At 48.2% G+C, this 20,757-nt stretch overlaps 9 protein-coding genes across 9 annotated transcripts; 3 read left to right on the top strand and 6 right to left on the bottom strand.

The window, feature by feature from the left end:
* Nucleotides 1–160: 160 nt before the first annotated feature.
* FMAN_03984 (related to multidrug resistance proteins) lies at nucleotides 161–2,006 on the bottom strand (the record flags this gene model as incomplete). The annotated part of the gene is made up of 2 exons (XM_041824095.1): nucleotides 161–178; nucleotides 240–2,006. The coding sequence occupies 2 exons, from the start codon at nucleotides 2,004–2,006 to the stop codon at nucleotides 161–163; spliced, it is 1,785 nt and encodes a 594-aa protein (XP_041689610.1).
* Nucleotides 2,007–3,380: 1,374 nt separating this feature from the next.
* FMAN_03983 (uncharacterized protein) lies at nucleotides 3,381–4,494 on the bottom strand (the record flags this gene model as incomplete). The annotated part of the gene is made up of 2 exons (XM_041824096.1): nucleotides 3,381–3,633; nucleotides 3,746–4,494. The coding sequence occupies 2 exons, from the start codon at nucleotides 4,492–4,494 to the stop codon at nucleotides 3,381–3,383; spliced, it is 1,002 nt and encodes a 333-aa protein (XP_041689611.1).
* Nucleotides 4,495–5,626: 1,132 nt separating this feature from the next.
* Nucleotides 5,627–6,505, bottom strand: FMAN_03982 (uncharacterized protein; the record flags this gene model as incomplete). The annotated part of the gene is made up of 2 exons (XM_041824097.1): nucleotides 5,627–5,715; nucleotides 5,770–6,505. 2 exons carry the CDS (start codon nucleotides 6,503–6,505, stop codon nucleotides 5,627–5,629), a joined length of 825 nt encoding a protein of 274 aa, XP_041689612.1.
* A 2,590-nt stretch (nucleotides 6,506–9,095) lies between these two features.
* FMAN_03981 (uncharacterized protein) lies at nucleotides 9,096–10,604 on the top strand (the record flags this gene model as incomplete). The annotated part of the gene is made up of 1 exon (XM_041824098.1): nucleotides 9,096–10,604. The coding sequence occupies one exon, from the start codon at nucleotides 9,096–9,098 to the stop codon at nucleotides 10,602–10,604; it is 1,509 nt and encodes a 502-aa protein (XP_041689613.1).
* A 68-nt stretch (nucleotides 10,605–10,672) lies between these two features.
* Nucleotides 10,673–11,240, bottom strand: FMAN_03980 (uncharacterized protein; the record flags this gene model as incomplete). The annotated part of the gene is made up of 3 exons (XM_041824099.1): nucleotides 10,673–10,914; nucleotides 10,969–11,022; nucleotides 11,075–11,240. 3 exons carry the CDS (start codon nucleotides 11,238–11,240, stop codon nucleotides 10,673–10,675), a joined length of 462 nt encoding a protein of 153 aa, XP_041689614.1.
* A 985-nt stretch (nucleotides 11,241–12,225) lies between these two features.
* Nucleotides 12,226–13,798, top strand: FMAN_03979 (uncharacterized protein; the record flags this gene model as incomplete). Its single annotated transcript, XM_041824101.1, has 2 exons — nucleotides 12,226–13,603; nucleotides 13,677–13,798. 2 exons carry the CDS (start codon nucleotides 12,226–12,228, stop codon nucleotides 13,796–13,798), a joined length of 1,500 nt encoding a protein of 499 aa, XP_041689615.1.
* Nucleotides 13,799–14,422: 624 nt separating this feature from the next.
* On the bottom strand, nucleotides 14,423–15,029 carry FMAN_03978 (putative DUF757 domain protein; the record flags this gene model as incomplete). The annotated part of the gene is made up of 3 exons (XM_041824102.1): nucleotides 14,423–14,489; nucleotides 14,540–14,886; nucleotides 14,952–15,029. The coding sequence occupies 3 exons, from the start codon at nucleotides 15,027–15,029 to the stop codon at nucleotides 14,423–14,425; spliced, it is 492 nt and encodes a 163-aa protein (XP_041689616.1).
* A 505-nt stretch (nucleotides 15,030–15,534) lies between these two features.
* On the bottom strand, nucleotides 15,535–16,719 carry FMAN_03977 (uncharacterized protein; the record flags this gene model as incomplete). Its single annotated transcript, XM_041824103.1, has 1 exon — nucleotides 15,535–16,719. The coding sequence occupies one exon, from the start codon at nucleotides 16,717–16,719 to the stop codon at nucleotides 15,535–15,537; it is 1,185 nt and encodes a 394-aa protein (XP_041689617.1).
* Nucleotides 16,720–20,016: 3,297 nt separating this feature from the next.
* FMAN_03976 (uncharacterized protein) lies at nucleotides 20,017–20,442 on the top strand (the record flags this gene model as incomplete). Its single annotated transcript, XM_041824104.1, has 2 exons — nucleotides 20,017–20,202; nucleotides 20,296–20,442. 2 exons carry the CDS (start codon nucleotides 20,017–20,019, stop codon nucleotides 20,440–20,442), a joined length of 333 nt encoding a protein of 110 aa, XP_041689618.1.
* Nucleotides 20,443–20,757: the final 315 nt, after the last annotated feature.

Genomic DNA, 20,757 nt, shown 5'->3' on the forward strand with positions numbered 1-20,757 from the left:
CATGGCTGAAAATGGAGAAACAAATGATGTGTACCATATGTTCAATGATGGTTATAATAGGCCGTTTAGGTTCATCAGGTCATACAAGCACAACTCTTCGTGCCATCTAGAGAAACGGAAGAATTCTGACTAGACTTCGCCTTTCCATGGATAAACATCCTCACTGCTTTTGTAGAGACTGTCAGGAGTTAACAACAGACCCTCAATCTAAAGTATATAGGAACGGTGTGTAAACTTACGATCGCAAACTTGCTTCTGGCCCGAATTCTGCTTCCGAAAAACACCAGAACCCATGGAATCAGTGTCAGAACCGAAGCAATACCACCCAACACACAACCTGCGTTTCTCAAACCGAGATTGTCAAACATAATACCGGTCAACACAGGGAAGATGCCACCAAGTACGTTGCGACAGAAGCTCTGTGCGGCAAGGGCTGAAGAGGCGTACATGTGATATGTATCAGCAAGGTAGTTGAACGTAGCAAGGTAGACAGAGTAAATGCCCCAATTTGCGAAACCAATACCAATAGCTTGCGTGTAGTGACTCGTGCTAATGGGGCTCAAGAACGCGACGAACAAGCCAGCGGGGAGTAAGAGGGCAGTGAGACAGGAAAAGTACAGTCGTGCCTCGGGAGAATCAGCGGGGAAATGCTTCCTCATGAATCGCCAGAAGCGGGAAACCTCCTTCTCGTCAACGTGTCCGCTCCAGAGAGGATGCTTCATCAGGTTCTCTTGAAGAATACCGACCACAGTCGCGATAATAGCAGATGCCATCATCGCAACATAGATGCGCATCGACATGTTATAGTTGTCAGAGTAAAGATACGGGACGATGGAGAAGGAGAGATAGAGGACGGCCCAAGAGAAGGCAGCCCAGAGAGAAAAGGAAAAGACAACTGGTTCTGTGAACAAGAGGTAGAAGGGTCGCATGATAGAGGTAGCCATCATTTGTCGAAGAGGAGGTCTTTGTTCGTCTGCCTCGACGAGCCATCGTATTCTTCGTAGTTGTGTTTGTCTGTTGTACTCGAGCATCGCTTCGTGTCCTGGCATGGTCTTGACGCTTGAAGATGACGAGCTGCAGGTATCTTCTCGAGGGTCAGTCACCCACACTCCATAGACACCCGCATCCTCAAGCTGTTGATACCACTGATTCAACTTCTTAGCTTTGCGTGAAAGCAGAACCGAGCCTCGCGTCTCTTTGAATAAGATCAAGATGGCGACCAGCAAGAATCCATCGAGAATAACCTGATGCCAGAACGACCACTTCCAAGCCATTGTATCATCCTCAAGATCGTTGACGAAAGCAGCAGACACTAGAGGTCCAAGACCTGTTCCGAAAAGCACAAAGCCACTGAAGAGAGCCATCGGGGTATTCCTCTCCTCCTTCTCCCACAGATCAGCAATGACACCGCCCACGACGGAACTAAAGACGGAACCGCCGACACCAACGAAAAAGCGTGCGATCAACATGCCAGCCAAGTCGGGCATGACAGAACAGACAGCTTGGGAGATGACAAACACAAAACCAGCGAGGATAAAAACAGGACGTCTACCCCAGATCTCAGAAATGGGGGCGAGTGCCATTGGTGCAATAGCGAAACCCGCACAGAAAGTCGTGATTCCGACGAGTGTAGCTGTATGACTGGCCCCGATATCTCTAGCCATTGCTCTCGAGGGTGGGGAGTAGGTTCCAGCAGTATATGCAGTCAGCATTGTCGCGATGCACGAGAGCGCGAGGAAGATGTTTTTGCGTGCTCGGGGCAACGTGAAGGGTGAAGCGTAAGGTCGAAGATCTGGGCATGGTGGAAGATTTTGTGTAAGATTTGAGTCTGATGAAGGTGGTGATGGTAGGGGAGTGTCGAGTGTTAGATATAGATAGGATATAGGGTCTTCACTACCAAGATTCGGTTGTGCTGATGAAGACGGGAGGGTGCTGGGCCCAATCTCGAGATCGCCCTGGTCCTGAACGGAAGCACCCGCAGTCTGGACCGTATCAGACTCGATCATATCGATAGTTCGTGATGTTCAATATCCAGAAATCGGCAAATTATACAGCAGCGATAGTCCAACGACACCCGAATCTTTCACCAGACACACAGCGGTGAGAGGGAGAAGAGCAGAATGAATGGGAGAAAAGGGCGGATTATGATTACAATAAGAACAGGACAGGAACAACGACCGTGTTGTATCCGGAGCGTAAACCCGGGATTATCAAGGGCTGGGTGAGGGTCAAAAGGCGGGATACCAACGGGAATAATGGTGTCTTGGCGCTGTATCCGCCTGCTAGGCCCACGTTTGAGGTGTGACTCGGACACTGGGAAACGCTAACGGGGAATACATTCTCTCCGATGGGTCATGGAGGAGATGTTTGTGCGGCACGGTCAGGTTAGAGACAGGGACGTCAGCGGGAGGCCAGTGATATCTTGTGTCGATCAGTAACCGTGTGTAAGACATAGACACCAACTGAAGAGACACAAAACTCTCACCGTTGTTACAGCGTCAGTTGAAACGAAAAGAGGATGTTGGGAAGATCAGGTTTCCTCTCTCTCTCCGCTCCTACGTATACGACCTTTCGCAAATAACCCATCCGGGGACAATGCCGTAGTCATCCATCATAACCCGGCACCAAGGCATCGGGAACAAGACGGACGTGAACAAAGCCAAACGCTAAACCCCTAGACCAAGCCTCTTTCGCACGCCAAGTTTCCCCCGTCACCAAACGACCTGCTCGATTTCGAGATGCCGCTTCGGCAGCCACTTCTTTAGGAAAGCCACGCTCGGATGATAACAGCCGAGAGGATATCCAATTGGACCGTGTACCCGAGGAACAAACAGTCTCGACCTTTTGAGGGGGTTCGATCGGTAATAAAACAGAGATGGGGTTTAACTCCTGCTATTACCGGATATCTCGTTTGCAGATCTGAGATTCCCACCCCGCACGCACACAATTTGTGAAATCTGGGCATACGTGTACGTTTAGTGGACGGGAAAAAGATTCTGCGCTGCCATTTATGCGTGGACGGTACCGAGGATCTGTAACTGATACCGTAGTATCTTTTGTGACGAGTGCTGCAACCGAATTCAGACCCAAGAGGAGATATGATGTAAGGGCACGTGAATGCTCATGTGACTGGATACTCCGCTATTGCAGCCATTACTCATTAGTCTCATGTTTAGATTGCTTAAATGATTCGAACGATGTGAAGCCACAAATGGGATCTTCGGGGACGAATGAGAGACGGATCCGAAAATAAGTGAGGATGCGATCCATTACCCGAAACACGAGATCGAAGAAGCTTGTTTCTCTTCTACCTCTTTGGGTTATCATCCCGAGATCTAGAATTCTATTACACCCTGGTCAGCCTTATCTCTAATTATCTCCTAGTCAAGATCATCAACACTCGTCTGTTCGTTCCCCTTCTCATCAATCTTCGGTCCCAATTGCTCCGTCGCCTCTTTCAGTGCCCCGTCCCCATCAAACTCCTCATCACCCTCAGTAACCTTCTCAGGTCCTTTGAAAGAATCCTGTGCCCCGTCCTTCAACGACCCATCCTCATTTACATAATCCTTGTGGTACAGCGAGAACAGAATCACGAGGTACGGCTCCCCGGTTTCCTTGTTGCGCAAGACATATCTGAGTTGATGTGAGCGTTTCGGGCCGGGCCTGTAACGAGTGTAAACGGAAAGGCATGGAATGAGTGTGACAAAATGTCCCGGTGCTGTGGAAAAGTAGGGTGTCGGCTTACCTGAGACCTTGACCGTCCCAGTACTTCATAATGGGTAGCTGGAAGCCAGGTAGGTTCAACGCGAGGTCTGAAAAGTTGAGATACGGATTGAAGAAGTCGAAGCCGTATGTCTGGCCATACTCAAACACCCACTTCTCTTTGGCGTCAGCTCTGAGAGCCCACTTCATTCTCGCCTTGCTGGTAAGAGGAGCGCCGACTTCCTCACGAGCTTCGAGACCATCTTCATCGCCACCTTCTTCGAACCAAAGACCACCCTTCTCCTCATCGAATTCGCCTTTGCCCACATGTATAGTGTTGAAAGAACTCAACGCGGGACCATACAAGAAGGGCTTATCAGCATACGCATCGCCATCCAGACCAGGATCAATCCACCAGCGCACTATACTCATAGCCGTGTTGAAACCAGGCGGTAGACGATCTCGAATGGGATGATCAAAGTCATTGCCGAACTGAAGATCTGTGGCCTTGATTCCATCGCTCTCATCGATGGAGGGCTTCTTTGGTGTGAAGCGGAATGAGATGCTGTATTGATCCCTGTTGTAGGCGTGAGGCTCGGTTGAGAAGTATGGTGAAGTCGTTGGTGAGTTGCGAGGAAGGCCTTTGTAGTCGTTGACGCGAACGTTGAGCTCAATATCAGCGCGGTCGCTTTTGATGGTGATGGGCTTGGCAGTGTTGACTGGGACCTCGACCTGTTGAGATTGATCGTAATCAGGACCAGCTGTGATTCGGAGGACGTAATTCTCCGCCATTTTGTTTTGTCTATCGTTTATTTTCTATATCGCTTGTAAGTTTGATCACAGGTAATCGCTGGATCAAGAATGAAGGCGACTATGAATGACGTAACCAATTCCGTTAGTGAGACTGAGATCAAGCAAACCAGTAGATATTGGTCCTGTAACATGAAAAACCCAACTGCTGAACAATGGAAAGAGAATAACAATGCAAGTCTAGTTTTATTCTCGACTTTGATAGTGGCGTTGGTAATGGCCTTACAAGTATGACGTGAGGGCTTTTTCACCTCTCATGCTGCGTTTCGAGACTCCATTCATTGGGTCAACCACGCCAGCCTAAAAGCAGCTCCGCCATCGCATGGCATCGTTTTCTACGGAATCATCACAGCAAAATGACATGGGAATGAGGCTCAATTCTATATTGTGTCATTAATGGTCACCACAAGGTCAAGCCAGCTGGCACTCGTTGCTGTGCACAGCATATGTAGCCACTGGTAGAGAAACACGCTGTCAGTTCTCAGGTTAGACGATACGTTTTGAGATGGCATTGCATGATCGCAACAGATTCGTCAGCCTGGCTGTCTAATTTAAGCCTCATCAGTCGAATTATCGGCTTCTTATCGTCTGAGGTGTTGCCAGTTCCGTTTGGTAGGGAGAACTTGATGCCTTAGTTTCTGCCTCAGGCATATCAAGCGCTTCTGCCTGTTTTCTCACCCTCCCAGTCTCACTTCTCAGTCAACCCCGACGGGCCTTCCCCAATTTTGTGTCCATCAAGTCTCCTCAACACCAGACGTTAAGTCAAACATATCATCAACGCATCTCGATACCTCACTTTTCTATCATTTCCAGCAGCCTCGCCCATTTTCACATCATTTATTGTCTAATTATGTTTATTTTGATATGCGCAATGTTTCACTTATTCCTATTAAAAGCAGCAAATTGAATGGCATTCATCCTCAAAAGCAACATTCAACGGAAATTGCCTGCATATGATCATTTTCTAAGCACAATATACTAACACACTCTATATACACCTAACAAATTATTAATAGCTTCGCCTGTCTCAAAAACGTCGCTCAATTCACCATGCCAGCATAAACGCTAGATCTCAAACCTATACAGATGTTGCCAATCCTACCTCACTCTACCATCACGCATGCTTCATTTCTTGCGGAACGTATCGGAGCTCCGTTCCGGATGCTGTTTGGTCCTGTGCGATGTGCGCCAGCGCATTTATCACTACATTCATCAGCAAGAGAAGGAGGCCTCTTGACCATGTAAGTATGAACATACTCTGCACGTCCATCTTGGATCTTGTCGCCAAGTAGAACTCTTGGTTTATCCTGTCTTGCTCATGTTCGCCTGAGCGATGGCATGGACAAAACTCAAAGTCTGTCGACAGTGGAGGCAGGTCTGGCGTGGAGAGGCGAGTATCCCTGGGTGTCTCGGGGCGCCAGTCATCTGCGAGGACGACTCGCTCAGAGATGTGCCACTCTAGCTCCATGTGACTAGGTTCCACGGGTGCTGTGTAGCACCAGGACCCCGCGTAAGCAAAGCCTCCGTCAGGAGCGAGATGGGACGATTGTCGGCTATCTCGCCAGTTATCAATGGCCGCCTCAAGTGAGACACCATATGGCTCGAGCGGAGTCGCCTGATAGAGCTCATATTCTGGCTCCAGGCCAGGTGAGGACACCTGGGCTCTGGTTGAGCATTGATCTGAGTCTGGCAGCTGGAATGGGCCAGGTGTTCTGGGAATTTCATTCCGCAGCCAAGCATCCGCTTCCTTGATCCGCTCAACACGGCGAGGGATGTCAGCCAAGCGGCGAGATCTGGAGGCGGCACTACCAGCAGCGGGATCGTCTTGGGACCTGCGCTTCTTTGAATGGAGTTTCTTTTCAGTGAACCGGCTCTGGGACGACAGCAGGACACTGCTTTGTGTAAACTCTGGGGCCGAGGACGACAAGGGAGGAATGTGGGAGGAACGATGAGAAGTCATCCCATCTTTATTGAGGAAAGGGTTGATTGCCATGGCAAGCGGAAGGGGACGTTCACAAGTGTGATAGGATATATGGAGATCAAGTGAGAGGAGCAGCAATGTAGGACAGGTGTGGATGCAATGTTGTCCTACTTGGACTTAAGGGGTCTTTGAACGCTATCAAGTGATGCAGTGGAATGGAAAGACGATTGGGAAGTTTTTTTTGATGGGGTTTTGATGAGAAGAGTGAAGTGATACGAAAGGGGGAGAATGAGAGAAAATGGTCGAGGGGGGAGGAGGACTATATATGGGAGGCCCAGGGAACGGCACTCCTACTCCCCCCCGCATCGTCCAATCACATTGCATTATTCACAACCTCTCACAACCTCACTCCTAGCCTATCCTACCCCCCACGCTTAAGCACATGAACTATTATCGTCTTTCTACTCCTCGCACCTCATATACGTCGACTACGACAACGGATTTGCTCCTCCTGGATGCACGATCACCCATTGTGTCATATTAGATACCTGAAGATAATAAGGCTCGATGTTGTCGATGGCATCGATGACAAAGTCAGGGGCATATCCATCTTCGCTCCAGGGTCGAAGTAAGCGCTCTAGCACTCTTATTAAATTACTGCTATCGTATATTAAATTTAACCTATAGTGCAAAAGCCATCAAGTGTTATTCTAAATATTAGGCCTTGAGAATGACAATATCAGCCAGTATCGCGACTATATATCGGTTTAAGGAACTGAAGGTCACTTCATCGAAATCCATCAGCCTGATTTTGGAAACACCAGAACGAGGTTGGCAACTGACTACCGGAAGCTTTGTGTGTGACTCGACTCTTTACAGAGTCATTCGGGTCACCCGATGAGATTATGATGTTTTACTAAACTTGAAGTTGTTTATGTTTCCTCTTTCCTCTTCTTTCATTTGTATACCTAATAAGTAAGTCCGGTAAACCATTTCGGATTGTCAACCCCGTATCTATCTATCACAACGCTGGTCGTACAGACTTGGATGAATCCTAGTCACAGTGAGTACCAACGCACTTATGGTATATGCCCTTGGCGTGGGTGCGGTTGCATGTGCAACGGCGATTTGCTTCTGCAATCATCCGCATGTTTCGGGGTGTGTGCAGATGCTCGATGATATTGGCGAAGGATACTTATCTATGATGCTTCAATATGCGGATCACTTGAGCAAGCTACCTGCATACGTGGGTTGTGCATTATCGGCAAGGCTGAAGATGCTACGGCAGTAATTATCTATAGGAATTGAAGAGATGCATTCCCTCCTGGCTTCGTAAGCCTCGCAACGTTGCGTGTGGTATTTCATGTAACTCAGATTGTGCATATTTACAGCAGGATCCGAGATCCTGTATTTTTGGGAGAACGCGTAACTGAGTCCCCGAACTTGCGTGATACCAACTGGCCTAGTTCTCAGAAGTGGAAAAGAGCGGAGGGAGCGAGGCTGCGGATTTGATGGTTCGCATCGTCCGGTTGTGAAAGTGTGGTTGGATCAATTGGGTGCCTGACAGCTCCCCCCTGTCTCAGTACTTGCTGGGTACTTACAAACGTTGGCGGGGGAGTGAGATGAGGAGGTAGAGAACCAGTACCCATGCTCTGTGAAATCCGAAGCAAGTGGATACTCCTTAAGCTTAGCGTGTAACCCGGATATCTGTCGTGAGAACATGGGTAACAGTCACTCGAGCTCAGAAAGTTGGGGGACAACTCTAAGGGATACAACTGGATAATATCCCTTGTTTTTGCCTGCCTGCATATTTGGAATGTTGCCTGTGTTTCCTTCTTGAGACTTGTTATCTGGACACAGCATACCCGCATTGAGAGCTTGACAGAAGTAGATACGAATTCTGCGGCTAAGCTCTGTGGTGTCGTGTCGTGTCGTGTTGTCATACCACATGTGCTCCTAGGACAGGAAATCGACTGCTTGTATGCGACTCTCCCTGGCACCTGGCGGTACCAGTAATCACCCATCTCATCGCTGCGATAGACTCCACATAGGCTGCACATGTAGCACAAAGATCCACGGCCCTTGCATACATCCGAAAAACACAGTCCCCAGCCTGTTATCTTGAGACGTTGATGTGCGACGTTACAAGTGATACTCACGTTATTTGGAATTATTAATAGGGTGCACAACAGAACAGCCTTGATATAGAATGCCTGGATATAATTAGAAAGGAGAATTGACTTGATGAACGAGTTTGCTGTTTGGTATACGAATTGCCCTTTGTTCTGATGTCGATATGAAGTTGTTGTAGATCGTGGGGTCAAGTCTTGGTACGGGCCGCCGAAGCCTCCACTGACGATCCGCCCCACCATCAGTGGAGTAGACCGCTGCATGACACTGGCCTGGCCCCACTTGTGAGTCCTCAGTTCATTGACGCTCACACGAGCCACAGTTCAAGCCACAATCCTTCCGTGTTTGCGACCCTTGTACTGCTCCAGCCGATGCTCATCCTCCCACAATCGTCCCCAACAGAAGAATGTGTTCAACAGACACGTCACCGATCTTTTACTCTTTTCCAAACTCCAATCTACTCCCATGAGAACCCCCAACTTCTTGTTTCAAAACATATCGCCCGGTTTGGACCGGCCAGTGTCATATCACCATGATCGGCACGTCATTCGGTGAATGGGTCTTTATCCGTTTATCCATCGCCTTCTTTCGCTACACGCCTCTAATTTACATCTTTCTCATCTTATTCCTCCCTCTCATACAACCTGTATCTGTCGTCTTTCCATTTGTGTGTGTTCTGCTAGCAGCGTTGTTGGCGGAAGTGGTGTTCTATCTATTTATATATAGGCCATACCTCCAGCGGCTCAAACGGGATGCAGCCCATCCACCAGCACTATCGCGCCAAGACCGAAATGCCCTTTTTGAGCGATGTTTCGGAAATGTGCCGTCTTTGGAGATTTATCTGAGATGGTGGTTCCTTGATGCGGATCCCAAGGAGATTCGGAGGGAGAATGTGAGAGAGTTCATATTATGGGCTTTCTTCGAGAGGGGGGATGGTTCAGGGTTCGTGGATGATGAAGAGGCGGTCGAGGAGGAAGTTGAGCACTATCTGAGCCTTGTTGAACAACGACTCGGTCGAAAATTCGAGGAAGGACGGGGCCACGTCAAGAGTCTTCGTCTCACGATTGATGGTATCACGACAACGTATCGAAGTCTTGTTTGGTATATTATCGTCTTCTTCCTTGACCAGGCTACACACCTTGCCTTTCGCTGGCACGGATTCGACTTCCATCGCCGGCCTCGCTCATCTGCACTTCGTGTATTTCCCCCACGGCCCCAAGAGCTGTTTCCTGGACCCAAATCTCCGTCCACGCGACTGAGTTACTGGCACCGACCTCATACAGCACAAGACAAGCTTCCCGTCGTCTTCTTCCACGGTATCGGAATAGGATTATGGACATATGTTCGTTTTCTGGCAGGTCTTCACAAGACTGGTGACGGAAACGGAAGTGTTGGTATCATCGCCCTTGAGATATTACCCATCTCATTCCGCCTCACCCCAGCTATCCTCGACAAGGCCGAGTTCCTGGCTCATATGACATCCATCCTGGAACACCACTGCTGGCACAAATTTGCCCTGGTATCACACTCCTACGGCTCCGTTCTGACAACCCACATGCTCCACGAACCAAGCTTCCAGCATCGTGTGCCCTCGGTTGTTCTCATCGACCCTGTGACCATCATGCTACATCTTCCTGATGTAGCGTACAACTTTACTCGACGAAAGCCTAGGAGGGCAAATGAATGGCAACTGTGGTATTTCGCTAGTACCGACCCAGGAGTTGCGCTCTGTTTGGGCAGGCATTTCTTTTGGCGTGAGAATATCCTTTGGAAAGAAGATCTCTTGGGGACTCAAAGTGACGGTCATCAGGCAAGGCACGTTGCTGTTACACTGTCTGGCCGCGACCTCATAGTCGACACTACAGCAGTTGCAGAATATCTGGGCGTTGATCTTAGTTCCGGTCGTAATGGCATGGTAGCTGAATCGCACAATGGCGTTGAAGTAGTCATGTTTCCGAAACTGGACCATGCGCAGGTGTTTGACGACCGTGTGAGTAGAGAGTCGGTGATTCAGATGGTTAGATCGAGATGCGCAAGTTAGTGGATGGTATCTCAGGAATAGCCGGTGAAATAGATCGATAGAATGATGAAACTGCGTCCTCATATGCTTCAATTCTTTGTCTGGATCACATCGCCACCCCATTCTGTTAAGTCTGCGCGGATGGGAGTTGAGCCGCTTTGGATCATGAGCCATTGGACATCTTGGTCTGTGTCATTCTTGACCTGATGTTCGATCCAGGCGGGGACAAAGGCAAAGTCTCCGGGTGCAAGATCATGGTGTTTCAATTCAGAGTTGACAGCCTCATTCACGATAAGAACGCCATTTCCTGAGACGGCGTATATGATGGTGTCTAGAAACTCAGCATCAGCGTCTATCCACAGTAGATGGATTTAAAGGAGGTTACCTTGTTCACTGTTATGTCGAACTGTGGACTTGGAATGAGGTCGCGTTGTGAGAACTGATGTGTGAGTGATAAGGTTGAGACATAGATCTAAGACAAATTGACCTACCAGTTACGCACATGTTGTCGCATTTTCCAACAACAGCAGGGCGTTCAATAACAGGGCCCTCGACAGTAGGATGAGTTGGTTCCAGCTGTTTGGCGCGGGTGATGTTGGCAGAGGCGGGCATTATCATCGGAAGGATTTCCGAGATAAGCGGTAATAGCGAGCTCATCATCGGCGAGCTTGGATATGTTCACACAATATTCAAAAAGAGATACGCGGTAGTATCAAATGATAAGTCACAAAGAGATAAAGATGTATAGGAGAGCAAAGCGACGTGACGTGGGCGGCGAAAGACGAAGGTATTCCCAGCGGGAGATGACGTCGCTAGAATGATAATTGGCTAAGAGAACAAGTCTGCCAGTAACACAAGAGACTCTGAGGTCCAATGAATGAGATTTTGAATGATACACTATTGAGCGATGAGAGAGAAGCGCGTGACCTGATGATTTGGGGGTAGATTTGGTGTTTCGAACCTGGGGGGAGAGTGAGGACAGCGACAGTGCAGGCGTTAGGCCTCAAGCGGCCCAGCCACCGGAGCTAGTGGCGCAAGAGTCCTTAACGGGGATGGAGATTGATAATGCATGTTGATGGGCATGGGGGTTTGAACAAGTGTGACTGATCTTAGATATTGGAATAATATTTATTCTATTTACTATTCTTTCTTAAATTCTATTGTGACTTGCTTGCTGCTGTGTGAGTTGGTGAATGAATACTCCGCACGTCGGCGAGTGATTGATCATCTCCCCACTTCCCGTATGAATCTATCTATGGCAGGGCAATGTCGTCAACGAAATATCCCGATACAACAAAAGCCATTACACAAAAACGTACTCTCCCAACTCCTTCGTGGCCGAAAGTGTTAACTCGTATTTGTCTCTCTCATGACCTGATCAGAATCGAGTTGTTCCGTTCTAGAGTCGGCATCGCCTGCGGCTGAACTCCGCTTAGCTGCATTAACTCGACTTCCCCCATCATCATCACCGCTGAAGCTGCAAGTCCAGACCCTCTAGACCATCCACCCTCGACTCATCAGCTCGCCACCCCTGCTTTGGACCCGGATCTGATAAAACAAGGTATATCCAGCATTTTATCTGATTAAACTCATGAGATAGGAACAGCCATCTTTAACTTGACTTCTCAGAAGCCGCCACAACATGTCCTACAGTGAACCCCAGTCGCCACTGTCTGAGCCATCATCAGATCCATACCCGGGTCCTCCTCTTCTTCTAAATCTCCCTCCTGAACTCATTGACAACATTCTTTCTCATCTTTCACCCTACGACCTCTCCGCCATATCCGCTACATGTCGAGATCTGCATAAGCACGCTCTCTCAGATGTCCTCTGGTACCCTCTCGTTCAAGAAAACGTCCCAGGCGTCACTCTCACAAGTCCCCGGCCCTGCGACAGCTATCATGAGCTTTACGTCGCTCACGACCGTCTTTGGTTCCTCCCCAGGCAGAAAATCTGGTTCTGTGATAGAGATCTCACCGGAAGACTCATGATCGTTCGCTATGATCCTCGGCGGGGTTGCATCGAGGGTTATCAACTGCTCGCGAGCAGAGACCGGCAAATACAGCAAAGTTTCCTCGGACAAGGCGACGTTTTGATCAATGAATTTGATCCCAAAGTCAAACTTCATCTTGATAAGCCTGTGCTGCAGTTTCGCGTGGGAGAACTGGCGCCAGAGGATTTTCTGAGTCGACCTGGTGCCAATCGCTTCGCTGATGAGATGCCCGTGACTCTTGATGACAGAATCGATGCCCTGTTTAGCAATTTCATGTTAACATGCGAGCTCGGTCAAGAAGAAGCCCAGCAAAGCCTCAACTCGACTTTCCCATACGGCAATATCTGGCCACCGCCTCATATCCCTTCAGACCACCACGTCTCGGGTAGCAGCACGCAAGTAACACCAGAGGGCATCTTCGTGAAAACACCATCATCCCGGCCTCAGCGCCGCGAAGAAGTATCAGAGCGGTTTTTCCGTATCCGCCAATGGATGGAAATGGCGGGCGGTTTATCCCGAATCGGTATGGCAGCTGGTTTGGGTGGGATATACAATATGCTAAGATTATCACGCACCGCAGTCGACGGCGGAATACCCAACGTTCACGTCGGCGAGGAGCTCATCACGTACTCCACCCTCGATCCGAAGTTATACACGCCGACTGTGTTGAAGCCGTGGAGGGGAATTTGGGTTGGCGATTACAGTACCCATGGTTGCGAGTTCTTGCTTGTGCACCAACCTGACGATGAGACGAGCGCGACGGATGAAGAACTCGGTCTTGTAAGACGAGATTCCGAGAGTGATGAAGCGTGGGAAGTGAGACGGACTGAAGGGCGGACGTTTCAGGGACGGCTGGAGGCTATTAAGTTGACTGGTGATCCCAACGTTCCGCGGGGTGAAATCACATTTGTAGCTGATGACATTGGGCCTGATGGAGTCGTAGATGGTCCCCCGGTCGATACTTGCTTCCAGGGGATGAGAGCTGTTCACAGCAAAGGACATATTGCAAATACAGGATTCGCCTCAGGTAAGAATTCATAAATGAGTCCCTTGTCTCACTTGGTTCAGGCCTCGAAGTGAACTTGAACTGACGAAAGCAGACCGGTACATTGAGAGCCAGCTTATCTTCGTCAGTCACGATCGGCTTGCGCAGCACTGGGTCGGGTTTGGACACATAAACTACTTTCAGAGGGTGGACATTGATGAATTTCTCAAGGTGTAATGTTCTCCGGAGAATGGAAATGAGACGATTCTCATTGCAGTCAATTTCAATGCTTGTGGCAGAAACTCTGGCTTTAATACACTGATACATGGCTAAAATATTCTTGAACTGCGGAATAATGGTGTGAAAAGAGTAAGTTGCATTCAGGGATTGTGTAGATATCGAGTCATGCATACTCTGCATTTGCCAACAAACCTACCTTCCTTTCTTATGTATTTGCACTATCGCTAAATCTTGAGTAATATAGACATCAAATTTCATTCACTTCATAATAATATTCTAGACCATTCAGGTATACTGTCAACTTTTCAATTCCAAGTTGCCTACCCTAAGGTGAGCACTTGGAAAAATTAAAGATGGAGCCAAACTTTGATGCCATGTATTTCTAAGGGTATCAAGGAATATTCCAGTACGCGAAAAACCATCGGATTCGATTCTCAGATCGTACGTTCGTCATCATGATTTGCATAGATCATTGGCGTCTTGCATCGCCCTCGCCCAGAAAGTCCTCTCAGGCTGTTCCCTGTCCTGCAAGGGTTCATGTGGGCTCGAAGCCCGACGCCGTGGACGCATGGCTCACTTCGAAGAGCTGTTGTTGTTTAATTTTCGTTCTCATGTCCTTGATTACTTGGACTTGTTCTTCTGAGCCTGAGCCTGCTCATAGATCCAGTCATTCAGACCAGCACGGTTCCTATTCTTATTAGCTTCAATCTCCATCATCCCAGCACATTGGAAACTTACCGTGCAATCTCAAGAGCGTAAAACTGCATACGAGGCACGAAAATCGTGGTATCCTCCTCATACTCAACGTCGGGTCTATCGCGCACCATGGTACCAAAGTTATAATCGTCGACCTTCTTCTCATACGCCATCATGAACTTTCGCCAGCGCTCCTTGCCGGCCTTGCTCTTCATCTCGTCCTCGTCGACCTTGGCGGCGGGGTCGAACTCGGGGAAGTCGGTCTTGAGGTGCTCCATGATCTCGTCGTCGATCTTTGTCAGGCGGAGGGATGAGCCCTTGACGCGCTCGAGGATGGACCAGTAGGTCTGCATGTGCTGGACGACCTTGACGGCGAATTGCTTCTCGATCTGGGAAGGTTGTTAGTTTCTGAATGGAGGGTTGTTTCAGATCGTTCGCGGGGTAGGGTGCGTACGTCTTCGTTGTTCTGGGCGTTCTCGGCGTCGAAGTTCTTGGGCACGGGGGCGCCGGCCATGTTGTCGAGGGGATCCATGGTGAAGTGTGGGTTTGTTCGTCAGGATTTGCTCGGTGGTTGTGTATGGGTTTGAAGTTGAAGGTAAAGTTGGGCAAAAACTTGAACGTGGGGCAATGATGATGGAGGGGCAGCCACAAAAAGAAACGAAGCATGATATCAGCGCATAGTGTTTGCGCTTGTTAGCACTGTTTGTCTGCACGGTGCATCTGGTGCCTGCTGGAACACGGTAGACATATCTCGTGATGACTACAATCTACCAAACATGTTGTGGTTTCTATCAACAACTTTGTCTTCTATTTGATGCTTTGAGTGATATGACTCATGCGGTGTTGTTGCTTGCTGATGCCACTGTGGCGATTGTCTAGCCCTACAGGTCACAGTGAAGGCTCCGACGCAAAACACTTACACCCAATTCATTCACCACCAAGAAAGGCATCCCCAAAGGCATCAAATTTGATACGTAATGCAAGAAAACGTGGTGTTTCGGGTTGTCATAATTAATCTCTGATGATTTGTCCTGATATCACCGTCTCTTTGCTTCAGCCCTCTGTTGTCGAATCGCAGTGCTACTAATCTTTGTCGCAAAATCATTTGTCTTACTCACTTCACCATCACCAACCTCGTCAGCGTCTAGAACATCGATCTCAAACACTTCGAGCGGCTTCCATCCTTTCTCAACCCTACGATCATTGATTGCTTTGCCTCCACTGCGAGTCTCTGCAGAAACAACAATTGCGTCGGCATCCTCCTCGTGAATTGGTGGACCAAACGGATCGCGAAGTATGATACATCGCACCTTGACTCTTCCGTCGCGGAGAGTGGCAATTGATTCGTCAGTTGTACGCTCTATTGGTGGTGATGTAGATGTTGTGTCGTAGTCGAGAAGCGTGGAGAGGAATGAGAGAACAGTCTGAGAGCGCTCATCCCATGATTGAAGCTCTTCAGCGTATTTCTTCTTGACGAGGAGCTCGTCGCTCGATATGCCCACAACGAGAGTGCATTTCTTGTCAGAGTCTTTTGGCGGTATGTTGAGAAGAAGCACACTTGCGTGAAGCAACAACTTGTGACCTGGGTGAAGATGATCAAACGTGCCGCCTAGACAAACCGTGTTAAAGCCCTTCTGCTCTTCCTTTGGCGACAAACTCGATTCCGCCGTCAAGCTGATTCCACCTTCGATAGCCACGAGTTGGCTCTGCGTAAACGTTTGCTTCTTCTCTGCAAGTTTGAGAAAAGAAGAGAGCAACTCGTAACCCTCTTCACAACTTGGATGGTAAACCGCTTCCCATTGTCGAACCTTTGTTGCAAACGTAGCTAAGTCCAACACAGCTGTACAATTCGCTTCAAACCCTCCATCAAAATCTGGTTCGTAGCGTCTTCCCTTCTCATGGTCGATCAGAACAATGCGCACATCTACACTCCCCTTTCCAGCACCGACGTCAACGGGAATGTTCTCCTTGGCGCAGATGACGGATGTAAGAGTGTAGAGGCCAGCAAGGAGGTACTGGGCATTTGTCCAGGCGATCCTCTTTGAGTTGGGAGATGAGCCGCTGAGAAGAGGCAGTGCGAGGCCAACTATGAGAGTTTGGGGAGTTGGTGACTGTTTGAGTTTGGTGAGGACGGATGTTAATGGTGAGCGATAGGCAGCTGAGAGTGTTGATGCGGAGGGAGGGCGGGGAGGAGACGGTAGGAGAAGAAGTGATGGGGCCATGGTAAGTTTCACTTCAGACAGTTGTATTTGGCTCAATGATTCTATCCGTGCAACGCGAAAATTTGGCGAAAACAAGTGAACGATCCGAGGTTTGAAAGGCCCAAGACAAGAATGTCGTGATGTTGATGTTGGTGTCAGAGGCCGAGGTACTTTACCCCGCTAACGTCATTGTGTTTACTTGCATGTACAGACCCGCTTCATGAATGAGCATGTAAAGGACAAACCACTTGTTTTGCTTTGTATTTGTAGATATATCAGCAGAGTTTCCTAGCAATAGTTTGTTACTAAATATGTGACTGGACCAATTCAAGTGAAAACTCAACCAGCTTGCACGTGGCGCACAATTGACTTTGCCTGATTGCTAGCAAGAACGAGCCCAACTGTATTTGCAAGAAGTGTATAACTTGTGGGTTTGGCAACAATTGAAAGGAAACACATCCAACTGCTGAAATACAGATGACTGTTTCTTTGCTACCTCTCACTTTCATGCATCAGTTTATTATGTTAGCCAGGAACAAGTATAAGAAGCCTAGTTCTCCCCCTTCTCAATCGACCACTCCAACTTGCATCTTTACATTCTGGTCATATTTGCTTCTGCAACGCCTTTGGAGACCTAGACTCACATATGGACCTGGTATCTCCCAACCAGATCATTGTTGACTCAGGGGAAACACAAAAGCTCAGATTCGAGCATGCTGCAGTCCAGTATGTTGTCTTTTGTTCCAAGTTGGCTTCCAAGTCAAGTCCAGCTTCTATAGTGTTCAGCCCAATACACTTACATGAGGAATTTGTAAGTTGATGTCTTTCAAGTACTAACATTGGTACTTATGGCAAGGCCTTTACATCATGGCTGACGAAACAGCTTGACAAGAAGCAACAAGCAGCTAGAAGGCATCATAAGATAACCCGGTAAGATCTTCTAACACTAAAAGGTAAGAAACAAACCCTCCCAGCGCACTTAAATAGATAACCCCTTTTATATACATGAATCTGTCGACAGTACTACATGACTCTAAAGAATACATAATGCTTCAGAATTTGGCTAACTTGCAATATTAGAGAGCGCAGTAAATACTACTGAGACTAGATTCTGCCGTCTATGTCCCTGGCTGATCGAAATTTACCAGTCGAAATACCTATCTGCCTTGTCGTCTGCCTGGGATCATCTTGGTCTTCGAGATATTTATTACAGAAACACATTACAGAAAATAAACATTAAATTGATTGACACTGGGAGACAAAACAGAGTTATATGTTAGTTCAAAAGAACTGTTGAAACTTATATGGGACACAGCGTTGGTGCTTGTCGAGAATAGGCTGACAGTGCTAATGACTGTCAGAAGTGGCAGACTCAACAACAATGATTCAACATGCTCTATTGACATACCAGTGGAGTTACAGAGAAGGATCCGGAATATATAAATCCAAAGAGTTCCAACATGAGCTTGCCCTTTACAACCAACTCGCCAACTTCACAAATCGCGCAGTACAGGGGATCGCCGTCATGGACGCGATACCAGTCGAACAAATGAATATTGCGATGCTGATTCGCCTTATTCAGATGGTAAATATTTATTGAGTTTGGTAAAAGTTCATTGCTGATTAATTTTCTAGATGCTATATCTATTACAAGACCAAAATGCTGAGATCCAAGGCCTGAGACGGCAGACTCAAGGTCTCGCCACGCTAGTCAAGCAAGGCATCCCTGATAGCTGACTTTATCTACTGGAATTCTAACGATTAGTTTTCAAGTCAGATAAGGTTGGAGCTGTCCCAGCTCCGAGCTGGGATCGTTCCCGGCTTGGATGCTGGGAGCGAGGCTGTGGAGGAGGGGCCCAAGACCCCTGACACACTCCTCCACAGCCTCGAGGTCACGTACCAGCTCCCAAGAGACGAAGAGACCCCGGACAACCAGCAACAGTAGATAAACTACCTTAAATTTTCAACAAATGCAAACCTTTGCGGACACAACAAGCCTTCGAATGCGGAAACACGCTGTGATAGAAATAACGACACAACATCCTGAAGGTTAACGTGATCAATATAATCAACTAACTCTCATCATTTAGCAGAGATGGTTCCTTTGTCATCTTAATGACCCAAGGGAGCTACTGCAAAGAGAATGTTAAGGATTTGGAAGAGTATGTACCATGACTACCAAGGAATATTGGTGACAACCGGTTCTGTATGCGTGAGTAAACCAACTAGAGTAACATATTTACTGGCTGCGAGCAAAAGTCAAGTATGGATATCTCGACCAAGAAAGATTCTCCAGTGCTGACAGCTGATAACCTAACGTTAGGTACGACAGGAGATCTCAAACTACCAAGAAGCAAGCGTAACAGACTTGTACGCTGGGAGCAAGGGAGGGGCCCGAGACCCCTGACACAAACTCCTTCATAGCCTCGACGTCAACTATCAGCTCCTCAATGACGAGGAAGGGACCGAGGAACAGACCCAATAGAATGAAACTATACAACACAGATCTTCCAGAACCGAAATCGCCCCATGAGAGAGACCACAAACGGTAGCATTTGGACAGTTTAACGTGATCATATAAATATTACGCTACCTCTCGCTGTTTCTCAGCAAAATCACTACAGCTAGAATTCAAAACAACGCAAAGATAATTGAAATCGGTTTGGGAGATGAAGGAGCTTGTCGACGGAAGTCAAGGTGGCCCCTTTGCGCCTTGTTACAGGTGAGTATATCCGCTCCGCTTCGAGCACCCCGCGTACTAATGCCCATGGTAGCTTTCATAACGACGACGCCTTTATCACAGCTATTAACCAAAGTGTTGTCCAGGACAACCTTTGGATGCACCGAGAATATACATCTATGCTATATGATGGACAAATCAGCAAATAACAACTGCAAACACACAAGAACGAGTCTTGATGTCGTGACAAGCTATAGTCAAAACATCCCGACCATTTCGCAACCTATTACAAGCGACAGCACTTCGATGCTTCAGCGTTACAATTATATATAGTCCACTAGATCTCATCATTCAACGAAAACAGCCACCAGGAAGAGACCAAGGCGACTCTCAAGCCCTGCCATGCGACAGACCAAGCTTTCGCTAGCTAAGTTCGATGAGCTCTGCGTACACCGGGACAAGGCAGGTAACCCGGTCAATCCATAAAAGTAAGACTTGGTAGATCCTGAACCGAACCTACAGCGCTGGTCTGCTTGTCTTTATACTATGTATATAGAGAGGCGGCGTCATATAGAAATCATCCGCAAAACTCGTACATAAGGTCAACGCACCTTAGCTCAAAGAATTTCATCGACTTGATGGACCAGCCTCGCACGGCGATCCTCAACAAGGCTGACAGGCATTTCTTCAATGATGTCAGTTACGGCAGGCAGCCCAAATTCCGCTTCCAGCAGCAGGATGATAAATGGGTGAAGTTCAACTGGAAAGGGAAGACAGATGAAGATATCGGCAAGCTACTCATCCCGGCTTATCCCTTCGAAGTTGTGAAGCTACCTAGTGAGATACTCTAAGCGCTTAGAGTTAACTCACAAGTAGATCCGATGGGTGTTTGATGGTTAAGGCCACTAACATACTAGTCATGGCAGAAATTCCAGACAATATTGGAGAAAATGAAAGACGGAGATACTGAGCCAGGCGTTTTCCCCGTCCTCGATGCGATGGAGGACGCGTTCAAAGAGGTCGTCGTTGACCTCAAGGAGACATATCAGCTCAACAATGAATAGAGTTCAAACGGACATAGATGGACAACCCCTGCACTGATCCGACGGAGGAAGCAGAATGATAGCGCCGCAGAGAAGGCAAGCTAGAACCCAAGTAACCCACCACGCCGCATTCGCAAAGGTACCCGACTGCGGGCCCATGTTGAGCATGACGGAATCATCGACCATCCGGACCAAATCCGCAATTCAACACCAGAGTCTGACTTCTCCAGAAGCAGTAGAGCTCAAGAATGAGCCTCACCACGGCTGGGTAGAGACAAAGGAGCCCGAAGAGTAGGATGAGCCATGGGAGACAGAGCTCTCCACTCACCGGGCCTG

This window comes from Fusarium mangiferae, assembly GCF_900044065.1.
Source record: "Fusarium mangiferae strain MRC7560 genome assembly, contig: FMAN_scaffold017, whole genome shotgun sequence".
NCBI lineage: Eukaryota > Fungi > Ascomycota > Sordariomycetes > Hypocreales > Nectriaceae > Fusarium > Fusarium mangiferae.